The sequence below is a fragment of the Podarcis liolepis genome (assembly GCF_965112155.1).
Source record: "Podarcis liolepis genome assembly, chromosome: Z".
NCBI classification, from domain to species: Eukaryota; Metazoa; Chordata; class Lepidosauria; order Squamata; family Lacertidae; genus Podarcis; species Podarcis liolepis.
The window spans coordinates 48,791-69,440 of record NC_139570.1 but is presented as its reverse complement, the minus strand read 5'-3'; the positions used below and the strand labels follow the sequence as shown (position 1 = coordinate 69,440).

Sequence of the window (20,650 nt, the reverse complement as noted above, 5' to 3'; positions counted from 1 at the left end):
CACATTGCAAGATGCTTTTATTGGTGAAAAATAATTCTGCTTTCCTCATTCCTCTGCACACGTCTTCATCCGCTGCTCTGTTTGGCCGCCAGCCGCTTGTCTCGCTCCTCGGCGATAGTGAGGCGGATGCCTTTCCCGCGAGGCAGCGAGATCCACGGCTTGTTGCCCTGGAAGGAGCGATAAGAGGCACTTATTATTATTGGATTGATTATCCCAATCTTTTTCAACCTGCACTCTCATTGAAACAAACTGAGTGCAATTTAAACCAAATCCAAATTTCACGCCCCAAAGGGACTCAGTGCACTCTTAACGTGCTCAGGAGAACCCCGAACTTGATGAGATCGTAGTTACAGGTAGGTAGCCGTGTTGGTCTGCCGTATTCAAAACAAAATTTAAAAAAGTAACTTAGTTGGTCTCTAAGGTGCTAATGGAAGGATTTTTTTTATTTTGATGAAGTTGGTTCTCCTTGGTGTCACATCATTCCCCCGTTAATATCAGGTCATGCCTCACAAATATCCTTGCATTACAGTATACTTGCTTAAAAAAAAAAAATTACATGCAAGAACAGAAATGGCACTGAACTGAATCAATTGGGTGGTGATTTATTTGGAATAGCTGTGGAAACAAATCCTTGAAAAATAAAAACAGGAGAATAATAAAAGTAAGTATATTTTAAAATGGAAATATTTTTTTAATAAAAAATGCAGAGGAGAAAATGAATTAAAATAATTTCAAAAATGGAAATAATATGGCCAGTGCCCACCTTGCCAATGACGAAGATGTTGGAGAGTCTGGTGGCGAAGCTGTTGCCATTGGTGTCCTTGACGTGGACCACGTCAAAGGAACCAGGGTGCCTCTCGCGGTTGGTGATCACCCCGATGCGCCCCAAGTTGGCACCCCCCGTCACCATGCAGAGGTTGCCTGTCAGAGAGAAGAGGGAGGGAAAGGGTCAGAAGGTGTCTGGGCAACAATGGTCCTGCGAGGTGGAATTGGGACTGGCAGGGGGGACAGATATACATAGATAGATAGATAGATAGATAGATAGATAGATAGATAGATAGATACATACATACATACATACATACATATGCATGTATATGGAAATAATAAAATAAAACTGCTTCAAAAAATATGGGTGTCCTGGAAGGGAGCCTCCAGGGCCAGAGGCAGTCTCCCCCCATTGGGGAAGGATTTCAGCGCTCTCGACGCGCTCAGAGGAACCGCTACCTGTGTCAAACTTGATGAAGTTGGTGATCTTGCCCGTCTGCAGGTCGACCTGGACGGTGTCGTTGACCTTGACCAGGGGGTCCGGATAGCGGATGGTGCGGGCGTCGTGCGTCACCAGGCGGGGGGTGCCCTTGGTGCCCACCAGGATGCGGCGCACCTTGCACAGCTTGTACTGCCGGGAGGAATGGGAGAAATCAGTCCTTTTGTCAATATTAAGAAAAGGCTCCCTCAACCTTGCCCCTCTAGATGTTTCTGAGACTACAATTCCCATCACCCCTGACCACTGGTCCTGCTATCTAGTGATCATGGGAGTTGTAGGCCAAAAACATCTGGAGGGCAGAAGTTGAGGAAGCCTGATTAAGAGGATACCAGAAAGGTGAGTCTTTCTGTAAAAACGGGATTTGAATCTGGTTTAACTTATGAGGGATTTAAATCACAAAAGCACTCCGAGCACTGATCATTCCTTCCTCTGGTTGTCCATCTTAAGCCAGCAAGGCTGAGACCTTCGGTAAGAGAAGGATTCAAATCGAGTTCCCCAATTCTCACCTTGGCCTCCTCGGGGCTGATGCGGTGCACGGCAAAGCGCCCCTTGGTGTCATAAACCAGGCGGAAGTGCTCGCCCGTCTTCTCGATGCTGATCACGTCTGTGGGGAGAGAGGGCGGTTGTTACAGTGGGATGCCAGTGTGGTGCAACTGTCACGTAAACCCAGTTTTCCACCCTGCAGAATGTCCCACTGCTGGAAATCGGGCATTTCAAACCCCGCTACTAGAAACCTAGGGCCTCACCCATGAAGCCCACCGGGTAGGTGATGTCGGTGCGAACCTTGCCATCAATCTTGACGAAGCGCTGCATGCAGATCTTCTTGACCTCATCGCCCGTCAGGGCATATTTGAGCCTGTTGCGGAGGAAAATCACGAGCGGGAGGCACTCGCGCAACTTGTGGGGTCCCGTCGATGGGCGTGGCGCCTAGAACCCCCAAAAGAAAAGGGAAGGTTACAGGGCAGCAAACCTAGAGCACCTGAAACTGCAACTCCCAGAATCCGGTTGGCCTTGTTGCTATTATTATTATGATGATGCAACCGTGAGAAAATATCTGAAGGCAGCCATCTCTAGGGAAGCTTTTCCATGTGTATTATTTTTTTAAAAATCTATTTATAAAATATCGACAGACTTCCACTGGGCATGGAAGCTCAATAATCTATGTATTTATTTATTTAGTGTTTTATTCATGCATTTTCCCAGATGTTATTTTACATCCCTTCATTGTTTTGTCAGAATGTTCGACCGACTCACTAACTTATCCTTCCCCAAGATCCTTTATTTTTCTACATATTGTTATTTTGATCTATAATGTTGTGTTAGTTTCTCTATAACTTGTTATTATGCATTGTGTTCTAATTTTGCATTTTTCTGCTATAAACTATCCTGGGATGAACGGCAGGATTTAATAAGAAACCACAAGAAAATTAAAGATTTAATAAACAACCACAGGGAATTGAATATGTAAATAAGGGGGGGGGGATTAAGGGTAAGGTGTTTAATAAAGAAGGTAAAACGAAGCCCAGGTGCAAACTAACGCCTGAAGTGCAAGGCTCCCCTTTTAAAAAGGCTTGTAAAAGGTAATTACAAAAAGATACTTGCAAAGACTCCCGTCAACTTGTCCAGCATCCAGTGTTTGGGGGCTGCCACCCGTTTCAGGTGCTTCTTGGGTCCTCGAGCCTGAGGGGGCGAAAGCAGGCAAAGGCGTGGGTTCGAATCAGCCCAGATGTTTAAGCAGATCATTCTCGCAAGGCGGTGGGCTGCACTAGATGACCCTCGGGCCCCTTCCAGCCGCCCCTGTTCTATGAATCCACCCCCAGCTCTTCAGTAATCGCCATTTTAATTTATTCCCAATTAGTTTCTAGTCGAACATCCTTAGGTTCCCTTCTCCCTTAGGGCAACCCCCCCAGCCCCGCTCCTGCACCCCAGTCCAGTGGCAGGAAGTTCCCCCGGCCCCTTCCCAAGCGATCGCTTTCCCCAGATGTTGTTGGACTACAACTCCAATCATCCCTGAGCTCTGGCCTTGCTAGCTAGGGGTGATGGGAGTTGTAATCCAACAACATCTGGGGACTCACAGGTTGAGAAAGACTGGTTTAGAGGGCATGTCTGGCCGGCGGCCTGATTCCCTGCGGCCCGCACTGCGCAGGCTCCCACACCCCCCAAGACCGAGAGAGCCCAGACGCGGCGCCTCCGTTTCCCCGCCCCACGGAAGAGCGGCGTCTCCCGCGCCCCCAGCCCCACCGCCTCCGACGGCGACAGATCGCTCCACCGACCCATACCCTAAGCACTCACCATGGCTGCGGGCTCTCGACGCAAAAGGAGAGCACTTCTGCCGGCCGGAGGTTATATATCCGGGTCGGAAAGGACGGGGTGACGAAGCATAGCGCAGCCCGCAGCGACGCCTGGTGGATGGGAGAGGCATCGTACCGCGCGGGGGCTTCGCAGCCAATGAAATGGGGAAATGGGATCCCGAGAAGAATCTATTAGGATACCCTGAAATGGAAAAATGGGATCCCCCAGGGGCATCTAGTCTGACCCCTGAAATGCAGGAATCTCCACCCAAAAGATAGAGCCGGGACCCCAAGAGGCATCCAGTCCAGTCCCCCACGAACCAGGGACCAAGACGGATCTCTTCCTCGGCCCCGGGAGCAGGCTGTTCCCCCCCCCCCCCCCGCCTCCGTCCCAAACTCTCTGAGCCCTGTTCGTGCACAGACACCCCGACACCATTTTTGGGGGATGAAATCCCGTTTTATTTCACGGAAGACGAGAGCGGCTACGGAAATAACACCACGCTTTTCTCCTTTGTTTTGTGTCGTCCGCCTTCGGCGCGTCCAGAGAAATCGTGCCCAGTCAGAAAGGGATCGGAGGGTCATCCAGTCCAACCCACCAGCAAGGCAGGTATCCTTCTGGGGAGAAAGGGGCTAGTCTGTTGGCGCGCCGACGGGCAGCTCCACGATCCGGACCTGGTCCTGCGAATGCAAAGCGGTTAGTTCATGGCAAGGCATGGAATTCACAAAGGTAGGCTGCGTCTGGCCCTGGGGACTCCAGCGCTTATCACAGGGAGGCAGGAAGAGTGCTCCTGACCCTGGAGGTTCAACTGAAATATAGTAGGAGCCTCTTAGCACAGGATAGCAGATAGATTGCCCTGGCTGTTAAGTCGTGGGTTAACATAGCAGCCGGCACAGCGATTTCTTCAAGTAGCTCTTTATTTTAGTAAGCTGGAGTAGAACTGACAGTGAACAGCTCAGCCGGCCTGTATTTATAGGCAGCCGGCTGTCAACATTGTAACCACAACAGCCCAGAGTTCCCGCCTAAAATAACTGGCGCGGACCTGAGTGAAAACTATCTACAGACCTGAGTGAAAACTATATACAGTATCCCCCTGTTGGCCCAGGGTGAAACTACACTACATAACACCCCTCCCCACCGAGATAAGGCGTTAGTTACAATCGTAATGGTTTCCTTATATACAGCACTACGCGTAATGGTTCAATTAGGCACAAAAGCATATCGGTTACATTTCCCATACTTAGACCAACAGTGATACCTGTCCAACAACATAGTCCTTTAAATAAGTTGGGCGCTTGGAAACTCTGCCAGACCGCCGGGGACTGGTAGCCAAGTCCGGAGGGCCACACAGTTCTCGCTGAGGCTGTGGTGCGACCCTAGGTGGCGTTGGAACCAACTCCCCTGGATCCGCTGCTGTGGGTGGAGCCTCCGCAAGTGGAGTGGTCTGAGTCTGTTCTGAAACGGCTTGGTTCGGCTCCACGCTGGCAGTTTGCGAGGGAGGTGTAGGTGGGGCCTCGCCATCTGTACGTGTCTCTTCTGGAGCCGCAAGCGCAGTTGGGGGCACCTCGGTAGTGTCCAAGTCCCCAACCCTGCGCCTAAGCTGGTCTATGTGCCGTCGCCACAAGCGTCCGTCTTCGAGTGCCACCTGGTACGAGCGAGGTCCAGTGACTCCCACTACTGTGGCTGGCACCCAAGGGATGTCCCCCACATAGTTCCTGGGACAAATGACCGTGGTGCGTTGGCACAGCCGGGGGGTTCAGCCACGGCAAAGTCTGGGTGTAGCCGGTCGAGCGGTGACCTGAGGCAGCGGCCCATAAGCAGTTCAGCAGGACTCCTCCCTGTGGCCGCATGAGGGGTGATGTGTTGCACGAACAAGTATTCGGCGACCCGCTCATGCCAGTCTCCCCGGTCCAGGCGCGCCAGTGCCTCTTTTGTCGAGTGCACCATTCTTTCCGCTTGCCCGTTGCTGGATGGATGAAAGGGTGCCGTTAGGGCATGGCGGATGCCCAGTCCCAAAAGATACCGCTCAAACGTGCCTGACGTGAACTGCGGTCCGTTGTCAGAGACAAGGACATCAGGACACCCATGTGTTGCAAACAGGCCTCGCAGCACCCGGATGACAGCTTCGGTAGTGGTGGAGGGCATCAGGGCGACCTCCAGCCATTTGGAATAGGCGTCCACCACTACCATAAAGGTCCGGCCGTGAAAGGGGCCAGCCAGATCGATGTGCACCCTCGACCAGGGTGTCTTTGGCGTCTCCCAGGTGTGTCCCTTAACTGCCGGTGGTGCAGGCCTCGACTCCTGGCACGCTTGACAGGCGGACACCCAGGCAGTGATGGCATCGTCCATATTAGGCCACCAGACGTAACACCGAGCCAACGCCTTCATTTTGACAATTCCCGGGTGGCCAACGTGCAGAGCCTCCAGGACACGCTGACGGAGTCCCTGGGGAATCACGACGCGGTCTCCCCACAGCAGACAGCCGCGATGAGCTGAGAGTTCATGTTGTCTGGTTGCGAAGGGCTGGAACTCCGATGCAAAAGGCCCTTGTGGCCACCCCCTCCACACCCAGTTGAGCACCCGGCTGATGGTGCGATCCTGGGCAGATGCGGAGGCCACAGTGGCAGCCGATACAGGCGCTGCCGGAAGATCCTCAATCAGAAGGAGCGATGAAGCTGGAGCCGGGTCTTCCACAAATGCTGGAAGAGGGCAACGGCTGAGGGCGTCGGCATGGCCCATCGATTTCCCCGGGCGATGGATGAGCCGGTAGTGGTAGGCAGCCAGGAAAACAGTCCATCGCAGCATGCGTGGTGAGAGGACCGGTGGAGTTGGACGATCACCGGCGAGGAGGCCCAGGAGTGGCTTGTGGTCAGTGATGAGGTCAAAAGTCCTGCCATAGAGGTATTCATGGAACCTCTTCACTCCAGCCACAAGTGCCAATGCCTCCTTGTCGAGCTGGCTGTAATTCCGTTCCGTCGGAGATAGTGTCCTGGAAAAGTAGGCGAGCGGTGCTTCTCTTCCATCTGGAAAACGGTGACTAAGGACAGCACCGATGCCAAAAGGTGAGGCGTCGCAGGCAAGGACCAGCGGCCTGGATTCACTGTACTGTACCAGCACACTGTCTGAAGAAAGGAGAGCCTTGACCGCGTTGAAGGCCGCCGTCTCCCGATGACCCCAGGCCCAAGGCGTCTTAGTGCTAAGGAGTCGGTGAAGAGGCTCAGCCACTGTGGCTTTGTGGGGTAGGAACATGTTATAAAAGTTCTGCAGCCCCAGGAATGCCTGCAACTCCGTTTTGTTCTTTGGGGTGGGGGCCTGCTGGATAGCGCGGATCTTGGATGTGGTTGGATGAAGACCGGAGGCATCGATAAGATAGCCCAGGAACTCTACCTGTGGCACGGCGATCTGGCACTTCTCCCTCTTTACCTTGAGCCCGGCCTCCTGGAACCTGGTCAGCACGGCACGGAGGCGCTCGAACAGCTGCTGGTGTGAGTCTGCAGACACCAAGACGTCATCAAAATATGGTACCACGCCCGGAAGCCCTTGCAGGAGACGCTCCATAAGGCTTTGGAAGATGCCAGGAGCCACACTCACCCCGAACTGCAACCGGCGGCAACGGAATGCCCCCCGGTGGGTGACGATCGTCTGGGCTTCAGCAGTGGCATCATCGACTGGCAGTTGTTGATAGGCTTGGGCAAGGTCCAGCTTAGCAAAGACCTTACCCTCACCCAGGGAATGCAGCAGGTGTTGGACAACAGGAACCGGATAAGCGTGCTGCTGAAGTGCCTTGTTGATCGTGCACTTGTAGTCCGCGCAGATTCTCACCGACCCATCTGGCTTGACAGGCGTGACGATGGGGGTTTCCCACTTTGCGTGGTCAACCGGCTCCAAAACTCCTTGGGCGATCAGTTTGTCCAGTTGTTCGTCCACCTTAGCCTTGAGAGCAAAGGGAACCCGGCGTGGCTTTAGCTTGATGGGGGCGACTTGTGGATCAAGGCTAAAGGAGATGGGCGTACCTGTATATTGGCCCAAGGTGCCGTCAAAAACCTCGGCAAAGTCTTTGACCAGACCCTCAGTCTCTGCGTTAGAAATGCAGTTGATGCCGGTGACTTCCAGGCCGAGGGCATCAAACCAGTCTAGCCCTAGGAGGCTTGGCCGCTGACCTTCGACCACCACCAACCGGAGCAGGCCCGAAAAATCCTTGAAGGCGAACCCGGAACCGGCCAGCGCCTACCACGGGAATGTCGTTTCCCTGGTAGTCTCTCAGGTGTACGCGGTGAGAGTCGAGTTGCCTTTTGGACACTCTGGGTACCAGTCTTTTGATGGTGCTCCATGACACGATGGACAGGGCAGACCCGGTGTCGATCTCCATGTCACATGGAGCTCCTTCAATGAGCACCGTGACGTTCAGCTTGCGTCGCGTAGGCGAGTCGGTTTGGCCAATCGTGGTTCCAGACGGGCAGCGGCAGTTGGTGAGAGCGAAACAGCTTTCCTTGGCAGACTGGAGTGAAGACTTGGACTTGCGAGTCGATGAAGGGGGGGTGTCAGACGGAGCCGATCGGCAGACCTTAGCGATGTGGCCCCTTCTGGAACACTTCCTACAGATGGCGTCTCTGAATCGACACTTGGCACGGGAATGGTTGCCTCCGCAGCCAGCACATTCCGGTTGGCCCTTGGACTTCTGTTGGAACTTCCTGCGCTCCCGCTTTGTCTGGTGCATGTCATCGTCTTCACTGGAGGAATCCTCCTCACTGCTGGCCTCTTCATGATGCACCGGAACTGGCTCCCTAGCAAGACGCGGGCTGCTGGACTTGCGGATCTCCTGGGCGGAGCGTTCAGCAGCTTCTGAGGCCACAGCCTCCTCAATGGCTTTCTGTAGCGTGAGGTCTGGCTTGGCTAGGAGACGCCGTTGCAGATGGATGTCCCGGACCCCGCAGACGATTCGATCCATCAGGGCATCGTCTAAGTCTCGGAACTCACAGTGCATTGCAGCCTGTCGCAGGGCGGTGGTGTAGTTGTTGATTGACTCCCCCTCTGCCTGGTTCCGGTGGTAGAACGCATGGCGGGCAGCAATCTTGGACGGCTTTGGTGCGTAGTGGTTGTGGAGCTTCTCTTGGATCGTGTCCCATGGTGTTGCCTGGACTGCTTCAGGCGCAACCAACGCCCGGGCCGTCTCAAACACCTCAGGCCCACAGAGGCTGAGGAATAGGCCCCGCTTCCGATCCTTTGATACTGCTGTCAGCTCGTTGGCTTGGAGGTAGCAGTCGAACCGAGCGAGGTAGGAGTCCCATGATTCAGAGGCTGGCGCAAACGGCGGTAGAGGCACAAGTGAAGCCATGATTCCGATGCCGGCGTGAAGGGCGATGGATGGAACACAGTGCTCTAGCCAGAACAGTCAGCTCTGAATTGGTTCTGCCCAGTGATTTCGCTCAGTGATTTCGCTCTGTGATTCAGCTCAGTTCAGAGGCTGGCCGCATCTGGCTGTGCTCTGATGTCCATCCATCCCATCCTCGTCGCCAGTGTTAAGTCGTGGGTTAACATAGCAGCCGGCACAGCGATTTCTTCAAGTAGCTCTTTATTTTAGTAAGCTGGAGTAGAACTGACAGCGAACAGCTCAGCCGGCCTGTATTTATAAGCAGCCGGCTGTCAACATTGTAACCACAACAGCCCAGAGTTCCCGCCTAAAATAACTGGCGCGGACCTGAGTGAAAACTATCTACAGACCTGAGTGAAAACTATATACAGTATCCCCCTGTTGGCCCAGGGTGAAACTACACTACATAACACTGGCCCTCTTATCGCAGGGAAGCAGGTAGACTGCCTCTGGCATGTGGAAGGGGGATGAGGCTGGGGGTGGGACGGGGGATTAGCTCAGCTCGACCCAGGTGGGTGCCGGCGACGTAGATGAAGTATCCTGTGAGAGAGGAGCACAAAAGAGGGAGCTGAGGCACGGCAAGATTTATTCATCACTGTGACCCATCGTAAAAGTTTGCAAAGCTGTTATACAATCACAAAATCTATAAATATATGTATAGCTCAGTTGATAGAGTACAAGACTGTAATAATAATAATAGTAATAATAATAGTAATAATAATAGTAATAATAATAGTAATAGTAATAATAATAATAATAGTAATAATAATAGTAATAGTAATAATAATAATAATAATAATAATAATAATAATAATAATAATTTATACCCCATCCATCTGGCTGGGTTTCTCCTCTTAGGGTTGTGGGTTCGAGCCCCAATTTGGGCAAAAGATTCCTGCCTAGATGACCCGAGGTGTCCCTTCCAACTCTGCAGTTCTAGAATTCTATGATTCTGTGTCATCTATAAAGACACACACATTTTATCCCAAGATGGTTGATTTCCGTCTGCCTATGGATGTATATATATCCGTATATATTATATATTATACAGACACACACACACATACACCACACACACACACACACACACACACACACACACGCATATATAAATACAGCGCTTTTTTCTGGGGGGACGCAGGGGTGTGCATACCCCTAAAATTTTTGGGAATCTTTGTATATCTCTGCCTATAAATTATCTCTACGTTTCAATGATCTCTCCCTGTGTCAATATCATGCCTGCACACACACACGTATAAATGTTCTCTGTGAGCTCCTGGAGGCGCTGCACTCTGCTTGTGCCCCGAGGTGCCCTCTCCTGCGAGGGAGGCAGCCGGCACCCACCTTCAGGCCTGTTGGTGGTGTGGTCGTGGGTGGGGCGGGCTGTGGACAGTGACGCCTGGGAGCTGCAGTTCCTCGCCCAGGTGAGGTTCTGGTTGGCATCCACTGCCTACCCACACCAGCCCTCCTCGAAGGGGCTCATGTGGAAGGTCTCTGGGGGAGAAAGGTAGGTGGGGGGGTCCCAGGGTGCCTTTTCCACCCTCCCCCACTTCCGGTGGTGCCCACGTCCCCCGGCCCCCAATGCCCTCCAACTGCTCACCGCAACCCTGTTCATTGCAACAGTCCTCAGTGCCATCACAATGGCGGACAGGGGCCACACAGGTGCTTGGCAGGCACGGGTGCTTGCCTGGGGTGCAGCTCCGGGGACTTGGAAAAGTTGAGATGGTGAATGGGGAGTCTCCAAGCCCAGAGGCAGTCTATCTGGTTGGCGGAAAAGAAAGCCGTACTTTGGGGGCCACAGTTCCTGAACTGCACATTGTCCAGTGCCACACTCGCCACTGAGGAGAAGGTCACCTGTGGAGGGGGAGGCAGTCCTCTTGACATGCTCCAGAGAAGGAGCCGGCCAGGGAGAGCGAGGTGCCCAAGACCCACCTGGAAAGGGCCGCAGACTCTTTCAGTGTAGGCCAGCAGGGGGCGCCAAGCACCAGAGGGCGAGGCGGGGCTTCACCACAGGGGACAATGTGGCCGCCGTGGCTCAGCTCCAATGAGAAGCTCCCGTTGAGTCTTGCAGGGGAAGGGCGGAGGGGTGAGGAATCCATGGGTCATCTAGTCTGAAGCCGGTGAGGATTGCGAATTGCCATCTGGTCTCAGCCGCTCTCGTTTTTATCAGTCCCCAATGGGGGACAGGAAGGTGGGCATCAGTAAATGATAAGAATGGTCAGGATGGTATTTCTTTTCCCTAACAGGCGGGTCAGTAGTCTGGAAATCAATAAATAATAATTATCTGATATGATATGTCCTGCAGTTTAGAAACATATTATGTGATATTGATATGGAATTATGAGAACCGGGCCAGGCGGCATTTCCCCCACAACACCGGAGAAAAGGCCGAGCAGGTGGCTCTGCGCCTGTTGGATTTCTGACCGCCAGTGCCCCAAGCTTACCTGTCTTGGCCATGCTGTACCAGGCGCGGAGCTCACATGCTGAGGTCGCGTCGCTCAGGGTCAGGGAGCGGAGTCGGGCGGCAGGCGGCTTGGCTCTCTGCTCCGAGGTGCTCATGTACCAGCCTGAGGGGAGGTCGGGGGCACCAGGTCAAAGGGGTGCTCTAACTGCTAAGCAATGCTTCCCCTCCCTTCAAATGAAGCACATTTACCCTGGTCGGTGCCCAGCGTGTGGTTGAAGGGGGGGTTGGCACCACACACCCAGCCTCCGCTCTGCCCTGGGCGCCACCGGTACCCAGACGTGATGATGTCCTCCCAGCCGCAGGTGGTGCCTTCAAAGTTGCAGGCCAAGGCGGTGCCTGGCTGTGCCTGGCGGTGCCAACCCATTCCGGTAGCCTGGAAGGAGAAGGAATCAGGTGCCCTGAGAAAGCTACAGTTCCCAGCATTCCGGGCACCAAGTGCTGTTAGGAGACCCCTGTTCCCCTCATGAGCTACAGTTCCCAGAGTTCTTTAGGAAGAGAAATGGGCTTGGGAACTGTAGTTCTGTCAAGGGAATCTCAACCCTCAATGCCCAGAGCAAGCAATCATTTCCAGGGTGCTTTGGGGGACATTGTGGGAACTGTAGTTTGTTCAGTTTCCCAAGGAGACCCTCTCAGAGCTATAACTCCCAGTGTTCCCTTGGAAAGGCTGTGCGGAATATTCTCCTCCCGTAGGAAACTACAGTTCCCAGGGTGCTTTGAGGGATGTTAAGATGGGTTAAATCACTCTCTACGAGGGGAATTGAGGCACGACTCCCAGATTCCTTTGGCAACGCCAAAACTTACTGCAATGGCTCTCGTCAGAGCAATCCCAGTGGTTGCAGGTGAAGTTGCAGGCGCTGGCACTTGAGTTCCCATAGGCTAGGAAATGGAGACCCAGCTGGGGGGGGGGCGGAGGGGAAAGTGCCATTAAAAGGAGAGGAAGAGTGAGAGAGACAGGGAGCATCCTAGAATGGGAGAGATGGAAGGGCCTCAAGGGTCATCTAGTCCAACCCACTGCAAGGAAGCTTGGAGCTATAATTCCCAGGACTTTGGGAATCGAGAGAGGGAAGAGAGAGAGGGACAGGATTTGCAGCCCCCATTTCCCTTCGCCCCCCCGGCTCACCCCAGCCCAGCAGGACACCCCACAGCATCCACAGGCGCGCCACCCTCCCAGCAGCGCCCAGTAGGACAGATAAGCCCCCAACTTACCTGCGTGCCGGGGTGGAGGCAGAAACCAGGACTTTGGCCCCTGCACCCCAAAAGACGTGGGGCTCCCCTGGCATCCCAGGCGCCTCTTCTGCTCTGACGGAGCCTCCTGGGCCAGAGGCAGTCTACCTGGGCTGCTCTTGAGGGAGCTTGGAAGCAGCACTCAGGGAAACGCTGCGAGGAGGAGGAGAATAAGGAGAAGGTGAATAATGAGGATAATCATTGATAATAATAAGGCAAAACCAGGCCCCTCAGGCACTGTTGGGGATTGGGGGGGGCCTCCGGCCTTCCTTCTCCGCAGGGACCCCCAACAATGCGCCCACCTAACGAGGGAGACCAGCGCTGCCCTCTGCCAACATGGCGGCGATGGTGAGTCCTCTGCCCTTTCTTCCCCCAGCAACAATCACAAGCAGCCCCAGCAACACTCAAAATCTCGGCAGCAATAGGTTGGCCTTTTGGCCAATCACAGGTCGGGCTGTGGGCGGAGCCAGCCATTTGGCGCTTTTTCTCTACACCTGTTTTCTCCTCAGTGTTTCTCACACGCGAAGAAGCTGGTAAGTTTTGTCGTGTTTTTAATACTGTATTCTGTTGGCTGGGGAATAGTAATAAATTATTATTATCATTACTTTTTAAATTATTATTTTTTAGTTATTATAATAAAAGGCTTAGTGGAGTTTGTAATATATATTGTTTTGTCGTGTTTTTAATATTCTGTTGGGAGCAGCCCACAGTGGCTGGGGAAGGACAATAAATTATTATTTTATTCTGGGCAAAAATTCTTACTGATGTTAAAGACAGAGGGGGGTTTGCCCTGCCAGATTTAAAACTTTATTATGAGGCAGCAGTATTTTGCTGGCTGAAAGAATGGCTACTTCTTGAGAATACAGATGTTTTGGATCTTGAAGGGAATGATAATGTATTTGGGTGGCATGCATATCTATGGTACAGCAAGATAAAAGCGCATAAGGCATTTAAAAACCATATTGTCAGAAAAGCTCTGTTTAATGTCTGGATAAGGTATAAAGACCTTTTGGAGAGCAAAACTCCAAGGTGGCTATCACCTATGGAGGCGAAAGCCTTGAAAAAACTGAACATGGAGGCCAAATGGCCAAAATACTGGGAAATTCTAGAACAGGAAGGCGATAAATTGAAACTGCAGAGTTATGACAAACTTAAAGAGAAGGTGCGAGACTGGTTACACTATTTCCAAATAAGAGAGGTTTATAATTCGGATAAAAAAATTGGTTTCCAGGTGGAAAAATCAAAGTTAGAAACAGAACTGTTAGAACCCAATGGAAAGACACTTTCAAGAATGCACAACTTGCTGTTGAAATGGAACACAGAGGAAGAAACCGTAAAATCTGCAATGATAAAATGGGCACAAGGCATAGGTCACAATATTATGTTTGCTGACTGGGAGCAGTTGTGGACCACCGGGATTAAATTTACTGCATGTAATGCCTTAAGAGAGAATATTATGAAAATGATGTATAGGTGGTACATGACCCCAGTCAAGCTTGCAAAAGTATATCATTTGCCTGATAACAAATGTTGGAAATGTAAAGAGATTGAAGGTACATTATTTCACCTTTGGTGGACGTGCCCAAGGATCAAGGCCTTCTGGGAAATGATATATAATGAACTGAAAAAGGTATTTAAATATACTTTCCCGAAGAAACCAGAGGCCTTCCTCCTGGGCATAGTGGACCAATCGGTGTTAAAGAAGGATAGAACCTTCTTTATGTATGCTACAGCAGCAGCAAGAATCCTCATCGCAAAGCATTGGAAGACACAAGATCTACCCACCTTGGAAGACTGGCAGATGCAACTAATAGACTATATGATGGCGGAAATGACTGGCAGAATACGAGACCAGGGAGAGGAGTCGGTGGAGGAAGATTGGAAGAAATTTAAAATTTATTTGCAGAAATATTGTAAAATTTTTGAATGTTGAGGACATTGAAATGAATCGCAGGGGCTTTAGCAACAAAGTAAAATGTAAGATTGGATTAATAACAGATAAATTAATAGGATATGAATTTGCTGAATTAATTTTTAAAAGGGATACAAGAACGGGAGTGAGGAAGTCGGGAAAATAAGTTAATTGAAGATGAGAAATTAAGAAAGAGGGAATTTTTGTTTTTTTGTTATATGTGTTTTTATCTCTCTTTTCTCTTTTTTTCTTTTTTCTTTTGATGTGTTTAATGTTTGTATTTTTGTATTGTATTTTGTGATTTTGTATTTTCTTTGTTTTTGTATATTTTCTTGAATGCTCTTTTATTGTGAAAACTTAATAAAATATTTATTAAAAAATTATGATTATCATTAATTTTTAAATTATCATTATTATAATTGTTATTCTTATAAAAGGGTTAGGGAAGTTTGTAGTATATTATGTTTTATCTTTCTTAAATATTCTGTTGGTGACTGGGAAATAGTAATAAATTATCATTATCATTAAATGTTAAATTATTATTATTATTATTATTAATCACACCCACCCAAGTGGGACATGGCCTCTTCCCCCCTAAGCCTTAACAGTATAGTATTTTTATTTATTTGAATTGGGGCGGGGAAGCTCCCCTTGGCTACAGCAACTCCAGAGTAACTGGCTGTGAGTTCAGATCTCCATTGCTTTCCCCCTCAGGCCGCCTTTGTGAGCCTAACCAAGGGTGAGCAAGCAGTGTATTGAAAACTGTATCTGAAACAATATATTGAAAAAACTGTATCTGAAACAAAGTATTGTTCAGATGAACCACTTCTTTAAGCAGTGGTTTTGTAACCAGGCACCATATTTTTGGCTCCATAAGACGCACCTGACCATAAAGACACACCTAGTTTTTAGAGGGGAATACCAGAAAAAAATATTCTTTAAAGGGAGCGCTGAGCAGAGCAAAAGTCTGACGTTGCCCAAACTTTGAAGTTCTGGGTAAGAAGGGTAGAAAGGCAACTTGGTGAAAAGGTGTGCTCTATTCAGTCAGACAGGGGAGGGGAGTTTATGGCAAGCTCCCTAAGAAACTAGTTGTGTTCCCAAGGGATTAAACATAGGCTTACCAATGTGGCCACGCCTCAGAACGGAGTAGCAGAGCATAGGGGAGGTGTCTTGCAGACACAAATGAAAGCATTGTTAGCAGATGCAAACCTTCCAATTAAGTACTGGGCTGAAAGTATTAAGACTGCGAATTATATTGGGAATCGCTTGTGGTCAAGGGTACTAGATGACATACCCTATAAAATTCTCTATAACAAAAGTCCCAGTTTGCAACATTTAAGAATCTTTGGGACAAAGGCACGAGGACATACCTGTGAAAAACCGAAGAAAAGGTAGGAAAAGGGCACAGCAGTTGCTATTTCTTTGGTATGAAAGTGGTACGAAAGCCTACAGGTTTGAAGATGATAAAAACCTTTTGAGTTATAGTCGAGCAAAGAAATTGGCCCAAGATACATGCAAACCTGCTGCCAGAAAAAGTTTTACTGCCGAGCATACCTGATAAGGCAGCTGAAACAAAGCTAAGAATTGGCAGCTCTCCCAGAGAAACTGAAAGGGAGGAGGTAAAGGTTGAGCATTTTTCTCCAGCTGCTAGCATGGAGCAGGGGAGAGAAGAAAGTGCAACAAGGACAGGAGGAGGTAGATCTACAGAGTCAATCCACCCCAAAAGCAATCCTGAAGGTAGCCCAGGGGGTGAGATTAATGAACCAAGGAGGTCTGCAAGAAGTAATAAAGGTCAACCTCCAGACCGTTACGGGTTCCCAGCCACCATAAACCAGGTTTGTGTAACTGAGCCAGAAAACTTTGAAGAAGTGCAAGAGTTACCTACTCTAGAGAAAGAGGTGTGGTTAAAGGCAATGCAGGCAGAGTAAAACTCTCTGCTAAACAACAATGTGTTTGTACCTACAGAATTGCCTGAAGGTAAAAAGCCCATAAGCTGTAAGTGGGTTTTTAAAGTGAAAAAGCTGGCTTATGGTAGTTGTCAGAGGAAAGCCAGGTTGGTTGCACGGGGCTTTACACAGAGGAAAATGATACATTATGATGAAGTGTTTGCCCCAACAGCAAAGGCTGAAACAGTAAAATCAGTTTTAGCAATGGCAAGTCTGAGAGGGTTAAAAGTTAATCATTTTGATGTTGCCTCAGCATATTTAAATGCTCCTATTTACGCCGAGGTATATTTACAGCAAATACCAGGTTATGAGCTAGAAAAAGAAAGCATGGTGTTAAAACTGCAAAGGGCACTATACGGTTTACACCAAAGTGCATGTCTATGGCATGAATGCATAGACACAAATTTGAAAAAGATGGGATTCAAACAAAGCCTGGCTGATTCCTGTTTATATTCAGCAATGGTGCAAGGAAGTGTTTGTTATTTACTTTTGTATGTTGATGATATCTCTCTAATAACAACTGCACAAAAGCAAGTGTCTTGGTTTATAAACAGCCTAGGTAACAAATACAAACTGAAGTAGAATCATAGAATCATAGAATCATAGAGTTGGAAGAGACCACAAGGGCCATCGAGTCCAACCCCCTGCCAAGCAGGAAACACCATCAGAGCACTCCTGACATATGGTTGTCAAGCCTCTGCTTAAAGACCTCCAAAGAAGGAGACCACCACACTCCTTGGCAGCAAATTCCACTGTCGAACAGCTCTTACTGTCAGGAAGTTCTTCCTAATGTTTAGGTGGAATCTTCTTTCTTGTAGTTTGGATCCATTGCTCCGTGTCCGCTTCTCTGGAGCAGCAGAAAACAACCTTTCTCCCTCCTCTATGTGACATCCTTCTATATATTTGAACATGGCTACCATATCACCCCTTAACCTCCTCTTCTCCAGGCTAAACATGCCCAGCTCCCTTAGCCGTTCCTCATAAGGCATCGTTTCCAGGCCTTTGACTCTTTTGGTTGCCCTCCTCTGGACACGTTCCAGTTTGTCAGTGTCCTTCTTGAACTGTGGTGCCCAGAACTGGACACAGTACTCCAGGTGAGGTCTGACCAGAGCAGAATACAGTGGCACTATTACTTCCCTTGATCTAGATGCTATACTCCTATTGATGCGGCCCAGAATTGCATTGGCTTTTTTAGCTGCCGCGTCACACTGTTGGCTCATGTCAAGTTGTGGTCAACCAAGACTCCTAGATCCTTTTCACATGTACTGCTCTCAAGCCAGGTGTCACCCATCTTGTATTTGTGCCTCTCATTTTTTTTTTGCCCAAGTGCAATACTTTACATTTCTCCCTGTTAAAATTCATCTTGTTTGTTTTGGCCCAGTTTTCTAATCTGTCAAGGTCGTTTTGAAGTGTGATCCTGTCCTCTGGGGTGTTAGCCACCCCTCCCAGTTTGGTGTCATCTGCAAATTTGATCAGGATGCCCTTGAGTCCATCATCCAAGTCGTTGATAAAGATGTTGAATAAGACCGGGCCCAAGACAGAACCCTGTGGCACCCCACTAGTCACTCTTCTCCAGGATGAAGAAGAACCATTGATGAGCACCCTTTGGGTTCGGTCAGTCAGCCAGTTACATATCCACTGAGTGGTAGCATAGTCAAGACCGCATTTTACCAGCTTCTTTACAAGAATATCATGGGGCACCTTGTCAAATGCCTTACTGAAATCAAGGTAGGCTATATCCACTGCGTTCCCTTCATCTACCAGGCTTGTAATTCTGTCAAAAAACGAGATCAGGTTAGTCTGACATGACTTATTTTTCAGAAATCCATGCTGACTATTGGTGATCACAGCATTCCTTTCTAGGTGTTCATTTGTGTCTGCAAGACACCTCCCCTACGCTCTGCTACTCCGTTCTGAGGCGTGGCCACATTGGTAAGCCTATGTTTAATCCCTTGGGAACACAACTAGTTTCTTAGGGAGCTTGCCATAAACTCCCCTCCCCTGTCTGACTGAATAGAGCACACCTTTTCACCAAGTTGCCTTTCTACCCTTCTTACCCAGAACTTCAAAGTTTGGGCAACGTCAGACTTTTGCTTTAATGGATAGACCCAGCCAAATCTAGAAAAATCATCCACTAGGATCAAACAGTACTTGTTGTGGGAGACACTTGGTGGAAAAGGATGAATCAATTCCAGTGGTTTTTTTGTTTCTCTCTGGCTTGCTCTTGCTACTGGGCAAGCCCTGCTTTTAACCTCCTTGCAGATATTGCAGTCCAAGTAATTATCACAACTTTTTATGTTTTTCATCCCCCCACACAACTCCAATGTTTTGTTTAGCACCTTATAGCTAGCATGAGCCAGACACCTGTGCAGGAGATGAATACACATATCATGGGTCGGGACATTTTGCACATTCGCAACCTTAGATTCACACTGCAGTACATACATATTAGTTCTAAGGCTTGCATTTGCCAACACTGCCCCATTTTGCTTTATCTGGCACTGATCTCCCACAAAATTTACTTCAAAGCCTGCTTTTGCCAAATCAGGAGTGCTCAGGAGATTGTTTTGCAAACTAGGCACACACAACACATTCCTGATCAGTGTTATCAGTGAGCCAGCTGTCTCTCGCACATGGACAGCCTCGAGCGCATTCCACGCCTCACTTGCCATCACCTTATCAGCTACGTAGACTAGCCAGCTGTCGTCCACTCCAAGGAAGATCGTAGCCAAAGCTTTCTCATCCTTTTCAAGCTGGGCCTCTGCTAGTGCCAGCTTTTCATCATCGTCCTCATCCTCCTCAGGGGGCTGCGGTGGAGTTTCCATCACCTTCCACAGGCCCTCACACTTGAGGAAGTGTTGCATGCGGACCGACCAGATGCTGTAGTTTGTGGCCGTCAGCTTCTCCAGCAACACGCCAGTTCTGGACTGCTCCATCCCTGCAGCTCACCTCCAGCACCCACGGCTAGATAACTAGATAACTGCTGGGCCCATAACCCTGTCGCGTTTTCCACGCGGTGTTTTCAGCGAAACACTAAGAGTTCCAGGTTTTTCAGTGCAGTCCTTTTTTAATGTGAGCTATATACAGGCTATATACAAAAGAAACGGTCCATACAGAGTACTTACAAATGAATACTCTCCACCACAGCACCACCACACTACAGCACAACCACCACACCCCCTGTTAAACAGGCTTTCCTTTTTAAAACAGGTGATAGCCAATTACACTAATCACACTCCTGCTGAGTCCCTCTGACCCAGCAGAGTATTGCATCATCCTGTTGAAGCCTGCAGACTTATCCAGTATCCTGCGAATCCCAACAGGCATGAAGGTAAAAGGGGGAAAATATAAATAAAAATTGACATATAACACTTAAGAATATTTTTAAACAACCCCAGTCCTGATATATCACACCGACCCCCCCCTAACCAGCACAGTACAGTACAGTAAAAATACAGCTAACAGATACTCTGAATTGAACACTACAAGAATAAATGGGGATTAGCCCCTGCTGTAGTGGACAGCACTAAAATTCTGCCAGCAGGTGCAGAATGCTGCAGCGAGGCTCCTCACGGGGTCTCTGCCATGGGAGCATATTCATCCAGTGCTTTTCCAGCTGCACTGGCTCCCGGTGGAGTACAGGGTCAGATTTAAGGTGCTGGTTTTGACCTTTAAAGCCCTTCACGGCCTAGGACCCTCGTACCTATGGGACCGCCTCTGCCCCACGGAGGACCTTAAGGGTCCATAGATAGCAACACCCTAGTGGTCCCAGGCCCTAAGGAAAAAGGAAGATAGAATTATCAATAAAATTAAAATTGAAGACAAATGGATTCAAGAACCGAAGGAAATTAGTAAAAACTTTGCTAGTTTTTTTGGAAAACTATATAAAGAAGGTCCAGAGACTCTAGAAAAAATAATTGATTATTTGGGCAAAAATAAACTACCAATGATACCCAAGGAAAAAACTGAAATCTTGAACTCACCAATAACAGCTATGGAGGTGCAACAAGCTATACAGAGATCAAAATTAGGAAAGACACCGGGCCCAGATGGTCTCCCAGCTAATTACTATAAAAAGTTAGAACAAGCATTATTTCTTCCCATGAAAGACCTAATGAATAATATTTTGGCAAATGGAAAGCTACCGAAAACCTGGAAGGACAGCTTTATTACTCTT

General features: G+C 49.3%; 1 protein-coding gene and 1 long non-coding RNA gene across 4 annotated transcripts; both read right to left on the bottom strand.

Moving 5' to 3' along the window:
• Nucleotides 1–3,704, bottom strand: LOC310697985 (small ribosomal subunit protein eS4-like). 3 transcript variants are annotated; one of them, XM_083484568.1, is made up of 7 exons: nt 3,560–3,704; nt 2,856–2,947; nt 2,014–2,194; nt 1,774–1,871; nt 1,228–1,399; nt 764–921; nt 1–167 (listed from the first exon to the last, which is right to left on the bottom strand). In XM_083484568.1, the coding sequence occupies exons 1-7, from the start codon at nt 3,687–3,689 to the stop codon at nt 66–68; spliced, it is 933 nt and encodes a 310-aa protein (XP_083340694.1). In that variant the 5' UTR covers nt 3,690–3,704; the 3' UTR covers nt 1–65. The 3 variants fall into 3 exon arrangements, with proteins under 3 accessions (XP_083340694.1, XP_083340695.1, XP_083340693.1); XM_083484569.1 differs by having other exon boundaries at nt 2,870–2,947; nt 3,560–3,646; XM_083484567.1 differs by lacking the exon at nt 3,560–3,704 and adding an exon at nt 3,343–3,553.
• A 7,010-nt stretch (nt 3,705–10,714) lies between these two features.
• Nucleotides 10,715–11,429, bottom strand: LOC310697986. The gene is made up of 3 exons (XR_014521283.1): nt 11,372–11,429; nt 10,860–11,186; nt 10,715–10,781 (listed from the first exon to the last, which is right to left on the bottom strand). It is a non-coding gene; the product is annotated as an uncharacterized lncRNA (long non-coding RNA).
• Between the last annotated feature and the right edge of the window lie 9,221 nt (nt 11,430–20,650).